The 20,457-nt window shown below is 36.8% G+C and overlaps 1 protein-coding gene across 1 annotated transcript in view; it reads right to left on the bottom strand.

The window, feature by feature from the left end:
• Positions 1-1,646: 1,646 nt before the first annotated feature.
• PGM2L1 (phosphoglucomutase 2 like 1) overlaps positions 1,647-20,457 on the bottom strand; it is a 49,756-nt gene continuing 30,945 nt past the window's right edge. The window contains exons 6-14 of the mRNA XM_030330947.1: positions 19,922-20,115; positions 18,910-19,099; positions 18,305-18,402; positions 17,180-17,360; positions 14,345-14,438; positions 13,458-13,587; positions 13,034-13,223; positions 9,446-9,579; positions 1,647-7,321 (exon numbers count right to left, since the gene is read on the bottom strand). Of these exons, the coding sequence (XP_030186807.1) occupies positions 7,219-7,321; positions 9,446-9,579; positions 13,034-13,223; positions 13,458-13,587; positions 14,345-14,438; positions 17,180-17,360; positions 18,305-18,402; positions 18,910-19,099; positions 19,922-20,115 (1,314 nt within the window). The 3' untranslated portion in view covers positions 1,647-7,218. The remainder of the gene's footprint in view (positions 7,322-9,445; positions 9,580-13,033; positions 13,224-13,457; positions 13,588-14,344; positions 14,439-17,179; positions 17,361-18,304; positions 18,403-18,909; positions 19,100-19,921; positions 20,116-20,457) is intronic.

Raw genomic sequence — 20,457 nt, 5'->3', positions numbered from 1 at the left:
TTTCATTTATTTTTGAGAGAGTGTGAGTAGGGGAAGGGCAGAGAGAAAGGGAGACACAGAATCTGAAGCAGGCTCCGGGCTCCAAGCTGTCAGCACAGAGTCTGACATGGGACTCGAACCCACAAGCCTTAAGATCGTGACCTGCGCCGAAGTCAGACACCTAACCAACTGAGCCACCCAGAAGCCCCTATACTGGCCTTTCTTTAAAAGAGTACAACTTGTCTTGGCAAGTTGTCACAGGAGAGGTTCAAATATAAATCTGCAGATAGTGGGAATTGATGAGGGTTGGATAAGATGAACTTTAAGGTTCTTACCAGGGGTGGGGTCTCTCAAACCACCTCCCCACCCACACCACCATCTCAGAGACCTTCTGCTTATGCCTTTCTATACTCTCACCTGCTGATTGAAGTCCAAGCTCCATAGCACAGCACATAGGGCTCTCTCCACTCACACCCCTACTCAACATGCCAATAGCAAACCACTTACAGTTCTCTGCACACTCAAGCTGATCTGTGTTTGATGCGTCCTCCCTCTTTCTTTGCCTTCCCCATAATTTCCAATCGGTCAGTTAACTCTCTCCCACTGTGTCTTGATGGAAAGGTATAAATGCAGTGGCCTGCCTCCTACTACCATTCAGAAGGAAGCTGGGGGGGTCAAATTCTTATCAGTTTTTGGTTTCAGCTAGGAGGAAGGCATGTCACCAAAGTATCACAAAAGCCAACTGGGCCTTCTTTCTAGTGCTTTGAATCCAAAGACATAAGGAATAGATAAAGGTGATCTGGTGGATTGGGGGTTGTGGGAACAGTGTCCTGAACAGGCTGTTCCAACAATAAAATGGCTGCTGTGTCTTTTTTCCTACTTTGTAGCCTTCTGGAGGGCCCTTGGTACCTACATATTTCCAACTTCATAAATATTTATAAAATGAAATAATGAAGCATGGGGTGCCTGGGTGACTCTGTTGGTTAAGAGTCTGACTTCAGCTCAGGTCACGATCTCACAGTACGTGAGTTCAAGCCCCACGTTGGGCTCTGTGCTGACAGCTCAGAGCCTGGACCCTGCTTCAGATTCTGTGTCTCCCTCTCTCTCTCTGCCCCTCCCCGGCTCATGCTCTGTCTCTCTCTGTCTCAAAAATACACAAACACTAAAAAAATTAAAAAAAAATAATGAAGCAGAAGGATAAAATAATTTAAAGCAAGCTGCATGCAAGATGAGACCATTTAATGATTAGAATCAGAATTAAAGAGAGGAAAATAAAGACAGGAGAATGGTCCTATCACTAACAGAAATGAGGAAGTGCAAGTTTAGGGAAGACAGGAAGGAAGGACCAGGAATAACAAATATATTATAATATATATTTAACTTTTTATTATGTTAACTGATGCTAAGGTGAATAGACAAATTAGGTCAAATGAAAGAAAGAGAAAAATAAGATGGAAAAAACTTGAATATTAGCTCTTTCTTCTGGTAAGAACTTCTGATGAACCAGTTTATGAACATGTTTAGTGAATAATAAGCTAGAATATTCATTTAGGCTGAAAGTAGGTTCTAGGTATGCCAGGCATATATTTCAAAAATATGTTCCATTTGGATAGCAAACTTTATGAACCACACAGTAATTAAGATAATAAAAATTACACAGAGACTCATGCTTATAAAGAGGCCTGTTTATTACCGATAACACTTCATTTGCTAAAACCACAAGAAATCCACTCACAAACACTTCAAGTGCAAATTCTCACAGGCAGTACTTATGATACATCCTGGTGTTTTCATAGGGAAAAAAATGAGAAAATGTTGACAGAAACTGTTAAAACAAGGGCACAATTTTGAGCAACTGCTGCACAAGTCAGAAAAATAATTCATTCTTAACTGTATATATTTTATCTGGCATATTCAATGACATAATACAAAGAGTTTATTTTAGCCTAAAACAAAAAGGCCTCACCATATATACAGATGCAGACTCTTGTTTGAGTGCCTCTTTTAAGATATATGATGAATCATAACAGTGGACAAAAATATACCAAATAGTTTCAAATTAGTTGTGACTCACTTGGAAGGTAGCACTATTAGGCTCAAAATGGCACTTATAACCCGTGATATTAAGTCTACATAGATACCTTCTTAGCCTACTTGGCCAACATCTTGCTTTGAGTGTAAAATACTAGGCATTATATATAATTTGCAAATAGGAATATGCTCTGCTCTCTCAAAAGAAACAGTATTTAAGGGTGTGCATGCTTAATGAAGATTTATCATAAATTCCAGCAATGAGAAATGCTTAAAAAAACTGAATCAGAAAATTAACATTTTTGATTGTTTCTTACTTAAACTATTAGTTTCTTTAAAATACAACCCCCTAATTCCTACTGTCACCAACTAGGCACTCTATAACAGGTACTGTATCTGGGGGGCAGGGGGAGGGTGTGGGTATGAAAAACTAATAAAACATGATCTCTGCTCTCAGGGAGCTGATAGTTGGGTGCTCCTTCTCGGTCAAGAAATGCCAATGAGTTAATGAAAACAAATGGGCCAACACCTCTGACAATATTATATAAGGCTCAGTGGTAACGGAGCTGTTTCAGTTCAGTTTAATTTGGCATTAATACTTTCAAAGTTCAGCTTTTAAAAGGCAGGGAATATCCTAGGTATGTCCTATGTCTATATTTCCCAAAGTCAGTGTGTGTACCACCAGGCAGACGTGGCAATTGAGGAGGGTAGAGGGGGAAAACTGAGAGGCCGTGTGCTAAATGTGGTGCTCCTTGCCGGCAGCACTGGTTTCCGTGAAGACTGAAGGAATCATCTTTATGTCGAAACAGTTTTATTATGGAGAATGCAAAATTCAACTTACGTTTTTAAGACAGAACACGAAATTTCACGAGTGGTAGACTACTTCAGATTTTGTGCTTGGGCCCCTTTCCCTTCCCCCCCCCCCCAAGAGTATTTATACTCTTCTGCTTTAGGGTGGAAAAATTTGAGAAGCAAACTTTAGATATGTCATTTGCCCTTACCTTGGACACGTTACTCATTCTTATATGTCCTCTTTTTCAAGTACACAGTCTTGAATGAACAAAGAGAAAAGATCATTTAATGAATGTAATGGTATGGTTAATTTTTTAAAGTAACCAATGGAAAACTTTAACTTTGTTTCCACCTGGAACTAAAGAAAATCGTGCTGTGTTAAGTCCTGCAAAGAAAGATCCTCTTCGTTCCACCTGGGACTTCTTACGGCTTATGGTAAGATGCTTTGGGGACAAATGTGAAAAAAGATTTCCTCAAATTTTGTGCTTTGGATACCCCAAGTACAAGGAAACCTGAAATAATATGTGAGATCAATTGACCATTCAACTGATTAGTATGACTCTTTCCTCATCAGTTTCTAGAGCAATCTCAGAAAAACAAGTGAATTGTAAAAGGCTATATAATAAATTAACATATAGTAGTATCCAGACAGACCAAAAAGGTTATGAAATAGATTTAAAATTACTTCTTACAATGTCTTAAATATTCTCACAATAATAACAAAATAACCAAAAGTCCAAAAAACAGACATAGTTTATGAACACGTTTAAAGCATTCTGAATGAATACAATTAAGATTTCTTATCAGTGAGGTAATAGGGCAATAGCTTTTCACAGTAACAAAATGTGGGAGGGGACCTAGGGAAAAAGGGAGGTAGAGAGAAAAAGGCATAAAATAAATTTATCCAATCAAAATTTGGATTTTTCAAGCATCACAAATATCAGTGGAAAACATCTGAAAGAAATACCAATAGCAGCAATTCATAGTTCATAGAACAATTTCTCCATTAAATTCCAGCTAATACCTTTGTTCGATCAATTCCAGAAGCAACCTCCTTAAGAAATAGGAGGTCTATTTCCTATATAAAGTTATGCCCAGAGTATCCAGTCTTTTTCCACTGGATCCACACTATTATGCCCAGAGTATATAGAGTCTTCCTCTCTGCTGAAGTTAGGACACCCAAATAACAATACAGTTAAAACAAAACCCTCAAATATCCTATAATGCTATATAGTCTTCAAGATGAATAAAATGGTGTTCAAGTCTCACTTATTTGCCAGGTTAAATTAAAAATAATATCCGAGCAGGTCTTTATGCAGTGAATAAAGACTGCACTCATGCGTCTACTACTCAACATATACAAAAACTCTCTTGTGAGCTAAATTCTTCTAGATAAGGAGCAAAACCTCAAATGTAACTTTCAGTGCTATGATATCATCATTGTCCCAACCTGAGTTTTAAAAAAAAGTATTGGAAGGAACCTTTAAAATCCATTTAGTACATTCCTTAATATATAAATTTGTTATTTAATTTTTTAAAAAAGATCCTTATTCTTTTTTAGTCTGTCCTCATTGAAGATAGAGAATAGTTTGATATATTCCTTCTTACTTTGAGCCTTTCAATAAAAGATTCAACTAATAACTTAAGAAGACTAATTAAACTATCTCAACAGCTTTCTCCCCTCCAGAGTTAAATGATCTTAATTCTTTGAACTCTTTCTCACAAGTCTTATTTTCCAATTTGTATATATTCCTTTTTATTTCTGCTATGTCCTCTCCTCCCCAGTTCCCATATGATCCTAAGACACAACATCCCTAGCAGGAATTGAATCAGTAAGAGGGGTACTTTTTCTCACCTCCTAAAACTTGGCTTCTTTTTAGTGGTTGCTAATAAAGGAAAGAAAGCAAAAGGTTCGCTATTTGTTCATCATAATAACAAACACAGCTAAATAACTTGCCCACAGCCAGTTTATTCCCTACTTTTTGAGAGGTTAGTTTGCCCTTCACAAGAAGTTGTTCCTGTGCCATCTTATTGACTTTTCTATTGTTTGTTTATTTCTACTGCTTATTTTCAATGTATTCTTTGACCTTGCCCCACTAGTTTGTTCCTTTTCCCCAAAACTCTAGAGAAGCCCAGTTTTGATCTATATACTCAAGGAGAGTGCATTCATTTTTGTGATATAATTCATAAAGAAAAAGCTAAACAATGTAGAGCCCAAGGCTGAGACTCATGGGCCAGCACCTCTGCCCTTCCTGGTTGACTTGGATTACTGATTTATTCTATTAGGCCACTGTATACCCACTATGTCAAGTTCATGTTAAAATACCATGCTTACATAGACTTGAGAGCTTGGCTAGAATCTAATAATTCCCTCAATCTATACATTTCAGGAACATTTGTAAAATTTTGTTAATTTTAACTTTGGATTTTTAAATTTTTGAGATAACCTAAGCTTTCATAACTTTTCACCTTGATTAAGATGACTTAAACATTGTATTATATTAAAGCACTCAAACTGTTCTCTTTATAATAGAATGACAATCATGACATGGCTTTAGTGATTATGAATGGGCTATCGTATCATTTTAGCTTCACTTTGTTCTTCAGTCATGGAAACACAGACACTAAAGCCAAATACACATATTTTTGATATATATAGCATTGTTTATAATACTTGGCAGAATATAGGCTATCTCCTAAGTTACATTCTACATTCCTTAAAGCCAATAAAGCAAAAAAGTATACACATTTTCCCTAGTGCAAAGCCTTTGAAAACAATGTCATTCAGAAGTATGGTGCTCTACCCTTAGCTAGCTATTACCTACAGTCATACAAGATCTAGCTATAAGAAAGGAAGGAACAAATTAACAATAGTGGCAATACAATAATTTGAAAATTATACTTGGACTATATGGGTTCAACCAAATGTTAGCTGATAGCTGCAATAAACCAAACTTATTTAATAAATGTTTAAATTTTATGTTATTATTATTTTTTAGGAAATAAATTCTCTAATACCAGTTATATCCCACTAGCTATTTGTTCAGTATAATTACACACAAGGCCTTGTGATTGTTACCTCTTAACTACAGCACTTGGGTTTAATTATTCTGTGAGTTATATAGGACAGGATACACTTTAAGGAGATTAAACGGTATTTCTCTATTAAGACTTTTTTAGAAGTCTGGGGAATCAACCAAAAGTGACCTTCCAAAATTTTTTTCCATATTGGTAAAGAGTACTCTTGAGATCAGAAATTCTACAGTGGCCAGCAAGATGTTAGAACAAACTGGAATTTAGTTTTAAAACATGTAGTTTTAGTGTTTTCTAACACCTAAAATCTGGATATTTTATTTCTTAGTAAAATTAGCATTACTTCATCTGATAAAGGAATAAATCTACTTATAAAAATGTAATTCCAAAGTTAGACATTTAAATAAATTTAGAGCTCCTTTCTCAGTTCAGATTTTTTTCTTTACTTGAAGGCTGTGATTACTGAGCCTGAATTCTAACATGAAGATCCTTCAGTATAGTTACACTGAGTTTGCTTTTATTAACATTTTTATTTACATTCATAAGATTTTTTTAAAGGGCAAATTTATTTGCTATAGAGGGGAAGCACCTACATAGTTTGGAAGATTTCCTCAACTGTCTGAAAATTGGCTGATTAAATTATATTTAATGCAGGAACACTGTTTTAATTCATACCATACCCTGAGAAGGCACTAAGAAATCTGACAAGAACGAAACCACTAGGAGCATTGCCACTATTGTTTTATGTTCAGTAAACGTCAGAATTTTAAATACGTACAATAAGTTCACACTACATTAAGAGCACCTGAAAAAAGAGAAGCTGAAACCACATATTGTAACATCGGTTCTAAGCTAAAAATGCAAATACCCTATTTCAAATACTCTACTTTGTAAGTTAATACCTGTGACATAACAATGACACTTTCCCACAGTATTATGGGAGCAATGCCATTTTCTTGTCAATTTTATAGATTAATTTTCTTAACTAACTCTACAATTATATAGCATTTATCTGCCTTTTTTTTTTTAAACCGTGCTCTACACAATTATAATATGGAACTAAGCTTAATCACACTTAAATAAGAAAACTCACTTATGTATTGTTTTTTTTTTCTGTTAAAGGAAGAACAACGTGTCACTATAATACTTTTAATGCAATGACTTTTGTTCAAGATTATGAAAAAATTTGAATCATTTCTCTCCAGACCATTGCATTTCAAATTGATAGTTTGTTTAGTCAGCCAACCAAAAGAAAGAAAATAAAAGTAAAAGGATACTTGGCCAGAGGAGATAGGGAGAGAATGATAATATGACGTCAACACATGGAGTTCTTTGCTGTTCTGCTCCATGTGCCAGTGCAAAGAAATGATGTACTGGTGTGCACTAAACAGAACGCCAGATCAGTCCATTTTTACTGGGCTCAAGAAAATTCTCAATCAGAGCTTCAATGAGTTTCTTCAATTCCTCTTCTAGTAAGGCAGTGTCACTGAAGAGAAAGATTAAGCGTTTTGAAATTCTTCATTTTCATCACCTTAAAATTCATTTAAATTGTTATAATTTTAAGACGACGTATTCCGGAGAGGATGATCAAACAATTTGTTAACAAAACGGAAGTTCGCTCAGTTAAAACAAAACAAGACTAAAGGGGAAATGATCACACACACACAAAACACAATTATCACCAACTGCAGTTGAATTTCACGAAAGGGAGTTCCTTGGTACACAGTACATGGATGAGTTACAGATTTCTCCTGAGTTAGGCAATTTAATGGCCTAGAACACCAATACTAGGTGTTATGCTAAAATGGCTTCCTGAAAACTTTGAAGGATACCCAGTAGATATTATGGGATGACATGGCATGATTCAGGTACAGAGGGAGATGTGACTAGAAAAATGAGATGTTTAAAAAATAAATATACACTTACAGGTATATGCTTCAAAGTCATCACTGCTGTTGCCCAAAAGATTTCCAGGAAAGCCTCTTCTCAACTGACTTCACAATCATTTTTTATTACTTTAATAATCATCCTTTGGTTTTAGCCAAATACAGCATTACCCAGTTTGGTTTCCTTTAAACTCTACTCTGAATGACTTCAGGATGTCTTTTTGCCCCCAAAGGAAATAAAATCTACTCTTAAATGCAAAGACTTAGGAACATACAAAATAATGTACCTCAGACTCTGAAGGTAATTCCAAAAAATCTCCTTCCCAAAAGTATATTAATCAGTGACAAGGTACTACTTTTAGTAAGTTTAAATAGCATTTGAGATGTTTATTAAAGTCAATTTAGTCACAATTCTTACTCTTAAAAGGCAATAAATTAGGCAGATTAAGTCAAATCATATTTGATGTAAAAAATGAATATTCTCGGGGCGCCTGGGTGGCTCAGTTGGTTGAGCATCCATCTCCTGATTTTGGCTCAGGTCATGATCTCAGTTTGTGGGATTGAGCCCCACATGGGGCTCTGTGTACAGAGCCTGCTTGGGATTTTCTCTCCCTCTCTCTCTCTCCCTGCCCTTCCACTGCTCATTCTCTCCCTCCCTCTCTCTCTCTCAAAATAACATTTAAAAAAAAATTTAAAAAATGAATATTGTCTGAAAATAAATTATTTGTTCATCATTTCTTTATGTTCAACATATAACAGTTAAAGCTCACAGAACCTTCCAGTAATAAAAATTCACTAAAATTTAAAAATTCAATTTCTAAATGATGCAGCTGGTTTGGAAAATAGTCTGACAGTTTCTCTGAAGGTTAAACATAGAACTACCATGTGACCTAGCAATTCTACACCACCTATATACCCAAGTGAAATGAAAACATGTCCACACAAAAATTTTTGCACAAATATTTGTAGCACTGCTATTCATTAATAGTTAAAATGTGGAAATAACCCAAATGTCCACTGCCTGAAAAATGGATAAAAAAGTTTTATAACCCATACAATAGAATATCATTAGGCCATGAAAACAATTTTTTTTAAAAAAGGAATAAAGTGCTGATTCATGCAACATGGATGAAACTTGAAAACATTATGTTAAGTAAAAGATGCCAGTCACAAAGGGCTAGATATTGTATGATTCCATTATATGAAATGTCCACAATAAACTAGTCTATAATGACAGTAGATTGGTGGCCACCTAGGGTGAAGAGGGTGGGGGATAGCAAGTGACTGCTAATGGGGATGGTGTTTCTTTTTGAGGTGATGAAAATGTTCTAAAATTGTTAGTAAAAAAAAAAAAAGATTGTGGCAAACCATAAGAGACTCTTAAATACAGAGGACAAATTGAGGGTTGATGAGGGTGGGGAAAACAGATGATGGGTATTAAGGAGGGCACTTGTTGGGATGAGAACTGGGTGTTATACATGATGAATCATCGGAATCTACTGAAGCCAAGACTACACTGTTATGTTAGCTAATTTGAGAATAAAAAAAAAAAAGAATACATGGAGAAAAAAATTGATTGTAATGATTGCACAATATACTAAAAACCACTGAATTGTACACTTTGAATGGGTAAACTGTACAGTATGTGAATTGTATCTCAATAAACTTTATATATGTGCATATATGTATATATGTATATATATATTCAAAAAATCAATTCTCACCTCTGCTCTGGTGATGCACACATCTCTGCGTAATACTTTATCTTGGGTTCTGTCCCGCTTGTCCGAAGAGTAGCCACACAGCCATTTTGAAAAGTAAATGTAATCATTTGGCTGTTTTTACTCACAGGCAGCACCTATGCACAATTTTAACAACAGCTTAGTTACACTCAGTACCTTTTTCATTTTCAAGAGTTGTAAAACATACGCTACTTATATGAGGTATCTAAAGGAGTCAAATTCATAGAAACAGAAAGTAGAAGGCTGTTGGCAAGGGCTGGTGGGGGGCGGGGGCAGTTGTTTAATGGTATGGGGTTTCAGTTTAGCAAGATGAAAACGTTCTGGAGATTTGTTGCAAAATAATGCAGATATAGTTAACGTTGCTGGGCCTGCATGCTTAAACAGTTATGGTGGTACCTATTATGTTATGTGTTTTTTACAGCTGAAAATATTTTTAAAAGAATCATAAAATACAAAAGGAGAGTACATACATAATAATTTATAAATATACCATGTACTTAACATTTATAATAGTACAGGCATTGGGTTATATACATGGTCTCTAGGCCTCAAGAATAATCTTCCAAAGTAAATATTACTTCCAATTTACCGACAAGTTTCAAAAAGAGTAAACAACCTAGTCGAGGTAATCAGCTAAAGTGGCAGAGCAAGAAGCTGAGGCCAGGCCTATTTGTACCAAAGTCCAAACTGCCTCTACGTTTGCAAAGTGCTTTACAATTTCAAAGCACTTTCACAGTTTATCAATAGCTTCCAAAGCAGAGTGCCCATATCCTAGAGGACAGGGCAAATAACCTACTGGGGTACAAAAAAATTGTACACTTTTTATGTAAAAGTTAAAAAAAGAAATAAAGCTTTACTTTTGACATTGAACATATGGATTAACACTTGTACTCTTCCTGGACCACAGATCTGTCTATGAAGGTATCTTAGGGGACCTGTGGGGGTTGTACTGTGACATGGGTTTGACAGTGGTGCCTTTCACCAGGTGTCCTGAGCCTGGTCCTCTCTGTGAAACCCCTCCCTCAGTGGTATTACCATACACCGGTTGCTTAAAACAGTCACCTTCTGGGGTTCCTGGGTGGCTCAGTTGGTTAAATGTCCAACTTTGGCTCAGGTCATGATCTTGCAGTTCATGAGTTTGAGAACCACAATGGGCTCTGTGCTGACAGCTCAGAGCCTAGAGCCTGCTTCAGATTCTGTGTCTCCCTCTCTCTCTCTGCCTCTCCCCTGCTCACACTCTGTCTCTCTCTCTCTCTCAAAAGTAAATAAACATTACAAAAAGTTAAAAAAAAAACCAGACACCTTCTTCTCCTCTTTTTCACTCACAGACCATCAATTAGCAAGTCCTGTGTATTCTACTTCGCCCAACTTTCTATCTCCACTGCTACTATATTAAATTTAGGGGCACCTGGGTGGCTCAGTCAGTTAGACATCCAACTTTGGTTTAGGTCACGATCTCATGGTTCGTGAGTTAGAGCCCAGCATCAGACTCTTCTGCTATCAGCATGGAGCCGCTTCAGATCCTCTGCTCCCCTCCTCTCTCTGCCCCTACCCCACTCTCAATCTCTTTCTCAAAAATAATAAACATAAAAAAAATTCAGGCTCCCATCATCTCTCATATTGATTACTGAAACAGCATATGAACTGATCTTCCCGCCTGGGAGTTTGTCTCTCTCTAACCCACACACCGCACAGGCCATTCTGCCTCAAACTCCACACTACCACTACAGTTGTAGAGAACTCCTTGTGGTTCTATGAAGGAGAACATGCCTTCTCACCTCCAGATCTAGCACCTGCTGCTCCGTTTGCCTGAACACCCACTGTTCCTCCTACATCTGGATAACTCCCACTCTTACTCAGCTCCCAAAAGTCCTCTAGAATGTATTCCATAAGCCTCCCAAATCCGAGCAGGGGTCCTTCCTATGCTCTTCCATGGCACCTTATGCACCCCCTGGTTGCATTTGTCATGTTGTAATCAGTTTCCTTCCATTTCCCCACTAGACTCTTGAGTGTAGAAACAGCGCCTTTGTCATTGCTCTATCTCCAGTGTGTCTGTACCTGTAGCACCAAAGGATTCTGATAAATGCCTATTGAACATACACATGAATATCAATCTGAAATGTGAAGAAAAACCTAACAAAGTCTTTGACACTTACTAAGTGACCTTAGGGGATTAACAACATCTATAGCACCTGCCTTATAAAATTGGTGTAAGCATCTGCAGAGAACACACAGAAAAGTACTTTGAATAATGAATATCATAAAGCTTAAAGGGGGTTAATAGGAAAAAAGCATCACAGCAAGAACTACTCTGAGCACAGCAACAGTAGTGAAATAAAAAGAAGCAAAAAATTTGGTTCTTCTCTTCAAGTAGTTTACAAAGACAGAAAAATAGATACACACATCCTTGCACATATACAGAATACCAACAACTGGGAACCAATATTTGCTGACCAGATGAATATACACACATAAAAGGATTATGAGCTATATCATACACAAGAAGTTGCAGATTTCCCAAAATATATTATGCCCCTAGCAACTTGAGACATCAGGACATTATAAATGGAAATTTAGGCTAATAACCATAACAATAACCAAATACATATGATCAGCAATCTATAGCATTTAAATATTTGTTGAGCACCTACCACGTAGGCAGGAGCCTCGAGAGGCACAGAGGTGTATCAGAAATGGATCTGCCATGTACAACACAATGATAAGATAGAAAGTGATAAGTGACAAGAGGAAGGCACCATATATAATGAAACCTCAGGAGGAAGATATCTAATTTTGGGACCTGGAGGGTGTGTGGAGGAGGTGACATTTGTCTGAAGTCTTAAATAATGGCTAAGGTGTGGACCTGCAGCAATAGGAAGGAAACAAAGACTGAGGAAATAGCTTGAGCAAGAAGAGAGAAATTTTTAATAGAAATGTATGCATGTAAGAAACCATTAAGTTGTTCTATTTGGCTACAGGTATAGGGAATAAGGTCGAAAAGGGAAGTTACAAATAGAAGGGGGTTAATTGTGAACTTTGAAACAACAGGCTTTTAGACTTTATTTTCAGCATTATATAGCATCATCACACATTCTGCCTCTCTCCTTCCCTTTCTCTTTTTGTCTAATTCTCTTTCCCATCTCTCCACATGGAGAAAGAGGAGGACAGGATCAGAGGCAGGGAGGCTCTGGGATTACAACTGCTCTGAAGATGGGGCACCTCGGTGGCTCAGTCGGTTAAGCGTCAGACTTCGGCTCAGGTCATGACCTCACGGTTCGTGGGTTTGAGCCCCGCGTCAGGCTCTGTGCTGACAGCTCAGAGCCTGGAGTCTGCTTTGGTTTCTGTGTCTCTCTCTCTCTCTCTGCCCCTTCTTGGCTCACACTCTGTCTCTCTCAAAAATAAACAAACATTAAAAAAACAAAAAAAAAATTGAAAAAAAAACTGCTCTGAAGAAAAACAATGAATCCCCTAGTTTCAAGACACTCACAGGCTTGAACTTCCACCATTTCACTATAGTACGAAGTACTACAAATTGTTAAAAAACTTAAAAAAATATATATGGGTACTTACTGATTTCTTATTAGTCTGGCTGCTGTCATATCCAGTGGTAACATCCCGTATGTGCAATATAGCAAATGTCCCACAAAATTTTGGATATTCTTTTGGAGAATCAAAATTGCGAAGCCTTTCAAATATACTTTTGATGGTAATCGGATCATAACACAAGAAATAGGACGTTTTTGAAATGTGATAACCATATCTGCACAAAAATTTAAAGTGTTAAAATCAGATGTCAGATAACTCTTCAGGAAAGTACATATTAAAGATAAGCCTATTATTGTATTATGTAGAAAGTGGAAGTCTTTAGTTCAGTTTTAGAACTTTTTAAAAAGGATTGGCTATTTTCAAAACCAAATTTAGAAATCTAAAAGGAGAACCAAAAAATTGAGAAATTTAGCAATTGAAACTAGAAATTCATAATAACATAACTTACTTTTCATAAACCTTAATCAGTTGTTGTTTCAATGTTATGTTCATGGTTTCCAGGTAAGCTGCCATCTCAGCAACAACAACGGCTGCACTCACCCCATCTTTGTCCAAAACTGAAGTTCCACACAGAAAACCTGAGAATTAAAACACATTTTTGAAAAAAGGGGAAAACTTAAGCCTATAATAATTTCAATAGTTTTAGTGGTGCCTGGGTGGCTCAGTGGTTAAGCATCCAATTCTTGGTTTCGGCTCAAGTCATGATCTCACGGTTTCATGGGTTCGAGCCCCACATCTGGCTCCACGCTGATGGTATGGAGCCTGCTTGGGATTCTCCCTCTCTCTCTTCCCCTCTGCACTCATGCTGTCCCTCTTTCAAAATAAATAAATAAACTTGAAAAAAATAATTTCCAGGGGCGCCTGGGTGGCTCAGTCGGTTGAGCGTCCGACTTCGGTTCAGGTCATGATCTCACAGTCCGTGAGTTTGAGCCCCGCAGGCTTTGTGCTGACAGCTCAGAGCCTGAAGCCTGCTTTGCATTCTGTGTCTCCCTCTCTCTGCCCCTCCCCTGCTCATGCTCTGTCTCACTCTCTCTCAAAAATAAACATCAAAAAAAATTAAAAATACTAATTTCAATAGTTTTATTTCTTCAGAAGAACAAATGAATTTAAGAGCCTAGTAATAGATGATACCCCTTGATACTGAAGGTATTTAGGGAATTTTTAAGGGTCTTTTTTTTCCCACGATGAAAAATGCAGCCACATATTTCTGAGTTCTCTATGGTTTTTACAACACAAAATGCAAAACCAGAAGACAAAAACTCCTCTCCACAGAATTACTATATTTAAAAAGATGCTCTCATTCAAATTTCAAAGATTTTAATATTTACTACATACCAATTGACTCCTCAAATGCAAAAAGGACTTCTTTCCCATTTTCCAGGAGGTCTTTTATCCTACATCCAATCCATTTAAAACCTGGTAATGTTTCCTGAAATGCACAGAAGGCCACTCTAGTTAAGTGACTCCTCATAAAAATATAGTAAAGCCTATTGCTAAACGCACATAACACTCTCATAGTGATCTTCTGTTACGGTGTTTGGTCCACACAGATTTATAAAGTGGTAAGCATACAGCCAGGAAATGCTTGGATTCACATTGCCACGACTGATAAACTACTATTCATTGAGCACACAAATAGGTGATTTGCACCAAATACAGTCCAGCAGTTAAAAGTGGTGATACAGATAGTCACAAAGTAACATAAATACACACATCTATTATGATCATCCACTATTTATCAAGCACTGTTAACGGGTGCTCTATATCACTGTCTTTTTAAATGCTTACAAAAACTCTGTTGCTGAAATAGAGGCTCAGTAAATTTGCCCAAGATTATGCCGTATATGAGATAGAGCCAGGATTCAATTACACTGCTTCTCAGAAACTGTCTTTTAGGCTGTATTATAAGTACTAATATAAGAGCACCCTACGAAGCGTGTGATTTAGTCCCCTTGAATAATTGAAGGCCATAAAGCTTTTTAATGATGCACTTACAACATTATCACAGCATATGCTTGAACCAAGTGTTCCTTAGTATAATACCATGGCCTAAATAAACCCAAGAGAGTTACTGAGCCCTTCTTTGGTAATTAGATTCAAGGACTTTTCATCTGATGAGCTACTGTTCACTTTAAAGACATGAACTGTCTGGGGTGCCTGGGTGGCTCAGTCAGTTGAGCGTCCGACTTCAGCTCAAGTCATGATCTTGTTCCCGAGTTCAAGCCCCACATCGGGCTTTGTGCTGGTGGCTCAGAACCTGGAGCCTGTTTCAGATTCTATGTCTCCCTCTCTCTCTGCCCCTCTCCCATGCATGCTCTGTGTCTCTCTCTCTCTCTCTCTCTCTCTCTCTGTCAAAAATAAATAAAACATTAAAAAAAAAATAAAGACATGAACTGTTTTATGGGGCGCCTGGGTGGCTCAGTGGGTTAAGCATCCAACTTCAGCTCTGGTCATGAACTCGCGGTTGGTGAGTTTGAGCCCTGCATCAGGCTCTGTGCTCACAGCTCAGAGCCTGGAGCCTGCTTCAGATTCTGTGTCTCCCTCTCTGTCTGTTTTTCCCCTGCTTGCACTCTGTTGCTCTCTCTCAAAAATAAATAAAGATTTAAAAAAAAAAAAAAGACGTGAACTGTTTTAGAGTCAACAGAAAGAGCATGTGATAGACACTGATTCTAGAGCTGACCATTACTAGCTTATGATTCCCAATTCACCTCTCTACTTCCTCAGTGGGAAAAAATAAAAGCCAAAAACCTCTGCTACCTCCTTACATACAACAACACAAGGAAGCAAATTTATAATATTGGTCTCCAGAATCAGGTTCTTTTTTCTCTTTTGTGCTCATTGTATGTTGTTTTTGCCATAGATATTAACAAGGAGAATGTTAACATTAATATAATTCAGAATCTCAAGCTTGAATAAATTTTCAATTTCTGCTCTTTTGCTGTTTGTATTTCTTTAAAAGACTGAGAATGAAAGTTCCATTTCATTAAAACAGGTATAATTTTATTTTATTCAGCCAATTAATGTTAAGACCTGTAGCTTGGCTGTGGCTAAAAAAAAAAAAAAAAGGCCCAGAGGTGACATTTACACTGACATTTTGGCAAAGATAGCAGAGGAAAAGCAATTTAATTGGCATCAGTCTCAGAAGCTCTAAAAACTGTCAGCTTGGGGCGCCTGGGTGGCGCAGTCGGTTAAGCATCCGACTTCAGCCAGGTCACGATCTCGCGGTCCGTGAGTTCGAGCCCCGCGTCGGGCTCTGGGCTGATGGCTCAGAGCCTGGAGCCTGTTTCCGATTCTGTGTCTCCCTCTCTCTCTGCCCCTCGCCCGTTCATGCTCTGTCTCTCTCTGTCCCAAAAATAAATAAACGTTGAAACAAACAAACAAACAAACAAACAAACAAACAAACAAAAAACTGTCAGCTTAACTGCCTGAGACAGAGGTTACAGATCTGTGCTGAGAGTGAGTCATTATTTGTTTTTTTGGATGGAGAATCATTGGGTCTTCATTTACAATTTAGAAGACTGCTTTAATTTTCTTAAGACTGAACCTGAAGAGCCTAAACAGTGGTCGATGATACCTACAATTTTTTGGAATGGAGTTTATGCTACTGATGAGGTCACTAGGAGCAAGATTTTCTCAGTATGAAAACCAAGTATTGTTGTATGAAATAATAAGCATTAATTCAATTTTTAAAGAAGATCTTATCTTAGTTCCAGAAATTCACATACTGGATGAACTTGGCTCAAGGTGTCTGAATTGTCAAAAGATGAGCAAATTTTAACAGAATTAGAAAAAAGGGGGGATTATAAATCAAATCAATAAAAGTCAGTTTTAGTGGGGAGGTGAATTTAACGTATAGAAATTGATTTAGAGGGGCACCTGGGTGGCTCAGTTGGTTAAGCATTCGACCCTTGATTTCAGGTCAGGTCATGATTTCATAGTTTGTGAGTTTGAGCTCTGCATTAGGCTCTGTGCTGATCGCTCAGAGCCTGCTTTGGATTCTCTCTCTCCCTCTCTCTCTCTCTCTCTGCCCCTCCCCCAGCTCGTGCTCTCTATCTCAAAATAAATAAACTTGAAAAAATTGTCAGATTAATGGGTTTAAGTAATAGCTCATGTAATTTTAAAAAAGAAATTGATTTAGAAAAGTAGCACACAGATATTATCTTTTCTTACTTCAAAATGAAATCCTTCTTCAAGTGCAATTGCCTTCAAAATTTTGGAAGAGACTGTGGTGGCTAACATATAAACGTTCTTCACATCAGCATTTCTTGATTTATTTTTCTTCCAGCAATCAAACATCCACCACCCAAACAAAGCTGCCAACTCATTCCCTGTGAAAACTTTCCAGTGACCACTGGAGAGAGAATGAAAATTCAGTTCAACACTTTTATAACTTCTTATTAAAATTTCTTGACCCTAAGACATACAAACAAATTACCATCCTTCACATAGGAAAATCCAAGAACTATTATATGAGATTTTTGAGAAAACATTTAGTACCATTTCTACCTCACCAGGGGTGAACTTTGGGTAGAAATGGCAGCAATGTCTGCTGAAAAATTATTACATTGTAACTTTTATTCTCTTACTTAATGAGAGAAAAATTTAGAATATGATATCCTGTCTAAGGACATTTGTCACAACATTATAATGATAAAAATCCACAGCAACCCAAAGGACCAAGATTAGAAAATGATTGTATTCATAAAGCAATCTGTTGGGGTATTATTCCATTTTAAGAATTAATATTTTAAGGGGTTCCTGGGTGGCTCAGTTGGTTAAGCGTCTGACTTTGGCTCAGGTCATGATCTTATGGTTCGTGGATTGAGGTCCTGCATCGGGCTCTGTGCTGACAGCTCAGAGCCTGGAGCCTGCTCCAGATTCTGTTTCCCTCTCTCTTTGCCCCTCCCCCACTTGTTCTCTCCCTCTCTCTCTCTCTCTCTCTTTCAAAAATAAAAATAAACGTTAAAAAATTTAAAGAAAAGAATATTTTAAGCAATATTTAAGGACTGAAGAGTGTTCATAGTTCAATATTAAGTGGAAGACAATGAAAATATTAAAATATATATAGTATAATAACAATTTTATAGAAACAATTATAGCATATCTCAAATATGTGAGTAGAAAAAATATAGAAAGGAAATGGCAAAATATCAACCTAAGGGTTATCTTTGGATAGTGGGCTTCTGGGAGATTTATTTTCTTATTGTTATTATTTCCGATGAGCCTGTAAGACTTAAAATCAAAAACTGTTTTTCAAAGTTTTAAGCTTTTAATTAAATAACAGGCTTTACTTACTTCTCCTGAAGTTCTGCCACTGCCAGTCGGTCTGCATCAGGATCTGTGGCTAGCACTACCCGGGCATTTTCTCTCTCTGCCAGTCTCAAAGAAAGTTCCTGAAACAGCCAAATCATTGGATTTTATTGAAGATGTTAAATTCATTTAATTTCTAAATGGAGGGATGATGTTAGCTGATATAAATTTTAGAAGGAATGTAAGTTTGGCTAAATTTAAGATAAGCCTAGGGGCTCCTGGGCAGCTCAGTCGGTTAAGTGTCTGACTCTTGATCTTGGCTCAGGTCGTGATCTCCTGGTTTGTGAGACTGAGCCCTGCATCAGGCTCTGTGCAGATGGTATAGAGGCTGCTTCGGATTCTCACTCTGTGCCTCCCTCTCTCTCTCAAAATAAAAAAAAAAAACTTAAAAAAAAAAAAAAAGCCTAGAAGTAGAAATATCCACTATAGAGATTTCAAATAAAACAGAATATATGGCTCCAATATAATTTAAATTATGTAAAGTAAGATGGTATCTACTTTTGTAAGTAATCACTGAATTGTCAAATGAGTTCTATCTATTTGATGAAGTTTAACACACTCATAATAATTTAAATAAAGAAAAAAAATACCAGCACAGATTCTCCTTCTTCAGGATTTGGGCATTTAACAGTAGAAAAGTCTGGATCAGGATCTTTTTGTTCTGGTACTGGAATAGGAGGCTTAAAACCAAACACTTGAAAAGCCAGCTGCACATAGTCATGTCCGACCCCATGGAAAGATGTATGTACAAATTTCAAGGTGGTCTTTGAATTTAATTCCCTGTAAAGGAAAAGAATTATTCAGTCAATATCACAAAACTTGGTACTTGTGGTATAATTAAAATAAGTTAGAGAAAAAGCTAAAATCTATTTTTTAGGATAAAGCAAATAAACTCAGCAAGCCAGGATGCTTTCTAGCAGTAGTGTTAGCTATTTATGGAATAGTAAGAAAATATGGAAGGCAAAATCAAATTTTAGAAGAAATTTCCTGATCTCATACAGAGAATACATATATTTAGCTATAATTTTTAATGGCTTTATGAGGAAGCAATTAATATACTATACAATTCTTCTATTAAAATGTACAATTTAATGGCTTTTACTACGTTCAGTTATTCAAACATTACCATAATCAATTTTAGGACATTCTCATTACCCCAGAAAGAAACTGTGTACCCCAGAGCCACCACCCCCTAATGCTCCCATTCCTCCCAGCCATAGGCAATCACTAATATACTTTCTGTTTCTGTCTCTACAGATTTGCCTTCTCTGGACATTTCCTATAAATGGAATCATACAGTATGTGGTCCTTTGTGACTGGCTTCTTTCACTTTGCATGTTTTCAAAGTTTATCCATGTTGTGGTATGCATCAATATTTCTTTTTACAGCTGAATGATATTTTGTTGTACAGATATACCATAGTTTATTTATCCATTCATTAGTTGATGGATATTGGGTTATTTTCACCTTTTAACTATGATGAATAGTGCTATTTAGCTATATTCTTCATATAATCCATAGCCAACACATTTTTATCCCTATTTCTTTCCTTTATTTATCTTATTGTATGGTAATACTATCCTACATTCCCCCCGTAGATACCTGTGAAAACAGATCTTTTTAAGATCTTCCATGTATCTTCTGCAAATGTCCTGCAGAGGATCTCTCTTCAGTGGGCTGGTATCCACTAAATTATCATTCCAGGAACCATTCCAAGGTTCCACACATTCTTCTATACATTTCAGAATTTCTTTGTCATGAGGAGATGTGATCTGGGCACCAGTTTCCCAATAAACCTAGTTGATAGGTAAATACAGCTATAATTACTTGAAATGTAGGCCAGATATTTTTTGCTACAGTAGAGATCTTTGGCTTTATAAACAACCATACCAAATTAATCAAGTAGAAACTGTCAACACGGGACTAAAGTAATATGAAAGGATGTTGATGATAAAGATTCCTCAGGGACTCGTTAATAAAATGATCATGTATTATCTTCTCTTTTAGAAGTATACTTTAATAACAATACAAGTAAAATATAATCAGGGCACCATTATGACAACATATTAATGCATACATATACCATAGTATTCAATCATACTCTTAGATCTATAACTATATACTACAGATAATCTAAG

Source organism: Lynx canadensis, chromosome D1 (assembly GCF_007474595.2).
Source record: "Lynx canadensis isolate LIC74 chromosome D1, mLynCan4.pri.v2, whole genome shotgun sequence".
In the NCBI taxonomy this organism is placed as follows: domain Eukaryota; kingdom Metazoa; phylum Chordata; class Mammalia; order Carnivora; family Felidae; genus Lynx; species Lynx canadensis.
This window is presented reverse-complemented; position numbering and strand designations above follow the sequence as displayed.